General features: G+C 32.1%; 1 protein-coding gene across 1 annotated transcript; it reads right to left on the bottom strand.

Moving 5' to 3' along the window:
- Window positions 1,317–3,436, bottom strand: LOC107630279 (auxin-responsive protein IAA27). Its single transcript, XM_016333378.2, has 5 exons — window positions 2,960–3,436; window positions 2,478–2,704; window positions 1,984–2,125; window positions 1,795–1,856; window positions 1,317–1,612 (listed from the first exon to the last, which is right to left on the bottom strand). The coding sequence occupies exons 1-5, from the start codon at window positions 3,277–3,279 to the stop codon at window positions 1,575–1,577; spliced, it is 789 nt and encodes a 262-aa protein (XP_016188864.1). The 5' UTR covers window positions 3,280–3,436; the 3' UTR covers window positions 1,317–1,574.

The raw sequence follows: 4,229 nt of genomic DNA on the forward strand, positions 1-4,229 counted from the left end.
TTTTCATTAATCTTTGACTTCCATAAATATTTTGGTAATACAAATTAATGTGGTTTTTTATTGCTTGATCTGTTACATAGGTAGCGTTTGTTTTCGGGAGCAGGACACGGAAACATGGACAATACTTGTTTAAAAAGTGTTTGGAAGCAGAGACATGGACATTGGACATATTGTCTCCGAGACAGTTTTTTATACTTTTGTGTCCACTCTTTCACGAAGGACAATGATGGACATGTGATTTGGAAGAGTGGACACGGACAATTTTATAAATTTTGTTTTCCTTTTTTACACTATTACCCTTTCTTATTTTTCCTATTGCGTTGTTTAGAGATACTTTTTTTTCTTCTATCTCTTTCTTTTCCAGGTACTCTCTCTTTTCTGTAGAATTTTTTATTGGGATAGATAATTCTTTTCTTTTTATCGTTTTACTTCAATATCATTTTAACCTTATATTATATTATTTGATTTGTAATAAAAATAATAACAAAAATAATTAATCTTAAAACTTTTGAAAGATAAATATTAGCAAAAGTAAAATTGAAAATTTGGAATCACAGAGCTATTTTAGTCATTTCATATAATATTTTAGTCTTATCCATGTGTATCCAAACATAATACTAGACATTACATTAGTGTCTTGTCCATTGTATCCAAACACAATACACAAAAGATAATTTTTAATGTCTCCGTCCTATTGTCTCTGTTTCAGTGTCATGTTCTGTCCTGTCTCTAAAAACAAAAAATTAGGAAAATCGATTGAAAATATAACCAAGTTACATCTATAAAAATTAGGAAAATCGTGATGATGGGTAATTTAATCTATTGGAAGTACAACCAAAACCAAGTGGGAATTAAGTAAAACGCTTCAAAGGCAGCATCTTTGCGGGAAAAAGAGAGAAAATAAAGAGAAAAGAATCTTCGATAAACCTTAACAAGACACAGAGACGTGGATAACAAATAACATGAATGTAACTATATAAGTGATGAACAAATGAAAGCTCAACTGTCATGAAAAATGTTGCAACTGTGTATTAACCTCCTTTTTTTTTATTATTTGGTGCACTTACTACTTTTAATATCAAACGTCATTTATCTTTCTTATAACTAACAGAAAATATCTTTTATACTCTAAAAAGGTGCATTAAAAAAATACTAAACGTCATTTCTCATTTTTATAACTAACAAACATTTCTTCTGGAAATTTCTGTAAGATATTCCATGCGTATATCACCGTGGATTAATTTCTCTTTCATTCTTATATAACAGGGAATGATTACAAACAGCCTATGACAAACAAAATTTTCACTTACATTAACTGGTAGGGAGACACAAATGTTACTAGAGTAATACAAAATTTACATGCCTTAATAACTGATTAAAGACAAGGGCAACAAACCTAAGAAACCTTAAAACGACGTCTATAACAGAGACCTAACATAATTCCATCAATATATATGGTGCCAGCTTAAAAAAGTTCACGACACTCCAATGTCAAAGTAGAATTTTACATAAGCAAGAACAAGAAAGGGTATCATATAATATCATATGCTTCTTTTTGTATCAATAACATTGTGCTAATTGCGACTTCTGCACTTTTCCATGGCTCTAGGTGCTGCAAGAATCAGAATATAGACAAGTGTGACAATTTAATTAGTACACTATGCAACGCATTTAAGTTAGTGGAATGCAACAGTCTTATACATTAAAACCATTATTCTATATTCCAATTTGGATAGTGTTGATGAGTTTTCACAAACGAAGGAAAGTAGAGATTGCAAAAGAATTTGGCCCTACCTAACCCAATTGCTTCGGAACTCTTCATTATCCTCAACCTCTTGCAAGAGTCAGTGAACATCCTGAAGCAAGCAACAACGATGAGATAATTCCTTTAGGAAATAATCACCAATATCATGTCTAAAAACTACGAGGGTGTGACTGTAACTGACATTCTCCTAAAAATCAAAGCAGAAAAGATGAACTTACTCCCAAGGAACATCACCAACTAGCATCCAATCACCATCCTTGTCTTCATAGGTGAGCACGTATTCCGAGCCGTGGAGGAGATCCCTCAATTTGCTTTCGCTTGAATTATCTCGGCTAGAAACCCCATGAGAGCCGCATTGACCTGAACTTGTTAATAAAACATCATTAGAAGCTGTAACAAAAATGAAGATGGCAGTTACATAATTCAAATACAATTAACCATATAAGGAACCTCCCCAGTAGAGAATTATTAAAAAGTAATCATAGCACTCTTAGTGAAGCCAACTAGCTTGATCCTTTGTAATGAAAATATTAGTGTACTTAGGCGATATTACACTTACACACGACTTAATTCCCTTCATTTATACAAGTATACACTAACCTTGTATACAAATTCAATCCTCAAGCAGACTAATTTACCGAAATACTTATGATCTTAATTCTGTAATGATAAACATAAGAAAAGGAGTGATAGTGTGTAGAGAAGAACTCACCGAGAGTAAAACAACTAAACATCTTTTCGAGTGCTGAAGAGAGGTCCCTATAGGAAGCATAATTGTTGAGATCCATTTTCCTCAAGTATGGGGCGCCATCCATGCTGACTTTGACATAAAGGCAACCAGGCTTGGGTTCTGCATCAGCTTCATTCTTTTGAGGAGGCTGAGTTGCCATTGAGTTCTTCCTGAATGAACGGATTGGTGGCCATCCAACAACTTGTGCCCTGATTCACATACATAACAATAATAATCAATCAATTATATCATTATCATTATGATATGTGTTGTAATTGCAAGTTCAAAACAGCATAGTTAGCTAATAAATTGTTGACCACAGCAAGAAAAATGAACATAGGAGGGTTTCAACTTTCAAGTTTCAAGTTTTCAACCAACTAACTAATTTGTAAACTTTTCCAAGCATGCCAAATTAGTAAAACATGAAAGGGGCAAATAAAATAGAGAAGAGGGCAGGATAGTACTTTGCAGCAGGAGCAGGAATAGGCTTTGAAGGTTGTGGAAGTGGAAGAGGGTCATTGTTGGTATTGTCAGAGGGAGGAGAGAACAAGGAAGCATCTTTACCCAAAGCCAAGTCAGATCCAGCGTTTCCATTCCCAGAAAGAACCCACTTGCCATCAATGGCGTCCGAGAAACCCCTCTTTGCCCCCAAACTAGTACTCTTCACCGGTGACTCTGACCCTGGCAACCCAAGCCTCAACTCAGTTGCTTTCAGGTTCAACCCAATGCTTTCTTCCATTTCACCAACCTCTCCCAACCCTACATACCCCTTTTCTGCAGACATCAACCCAACTCTTCTCTTTTGTTCGTAGCAGCGAGATTCTAAGACAAACTTTTTGTGCTTGTGTGTAGAGAGAGCTTTGGAGTTCTTTCTCTCTCTGTTTTGTACGTAAAACTCACTGCACTCTGTTTGGTTTATTTATGTATGTGTTTCCGCTGTTGAGTGTAAACAGTAAACTACAATAACTACGACTAGTATTTTTAAAGAGTTATGCTACTTATACATTAAAATTAGTTATTGGTATAAAATATATGTTAAAATATAAATAAATATTAAAAATAAATTAAATTACATATATATTTATACATAAATATATTAGTAATTAATTTTAGTATATAAATAATATTTTTAATTTTTAAAATATAAAATATATATGTATATAATTATTACAATTTTTTTGTTGTTATTTTTTAAGTTATAATTAGTTTTTTTAATATAAAGTTTCTGCTTTTTACTTTTTCTTTTTTATAAATATAAAAATTCTTTGTTCTAAACTCTGTTCTTTTTTGTGTTTTTTTAAGGTTTAGTTAATATATGCTTTTAAAACATAAGTTAAGCTTACTATTAGTTTATAATAAATTTTTTTATTAATAACTTTAACATACATGTGTCATAGTTAAACTTTTTTTTCATTAGATTTGAATGAATCTTTTTGTGGCCAATCACTCCGACAACCCACAGAAAGTACCCGGCATACTTACTTTATTTTATTTTTTAACAATTAATGCCAATAATCCATTCATTAAGATGAATTTGCTTGGTCTAGGGCTTCATATTTTGCGCCAATGCACTAAATAAATTAACAAGAAAAAACACATAGTTTTGCTTGTTAATTTATTATAAACCGTTCAACACTCGATCAGAATTTTGCTTGTATAATATACGTGGTGGCTGACTCTGATAATAATTAAATAAAATAAAAATATTTGCAAGGAAATAAAAATTAGTCTAAA

The sequence above is a fragment of the Arachis ipaensis genome, chromosome B03, assembly GCF_000816755.2.
Source record: "Arachis ipaensis cultivar K30076 chromosome B03, Araip1.1, whole genome shotgun sequence".
Classification (NCBI taxonomy): Eukaryota; Viridiplantae; Streptophyta; class Magnoliopsida; order Fabales; family Fabaceae; genus Arachis; species Arachis ipaensis.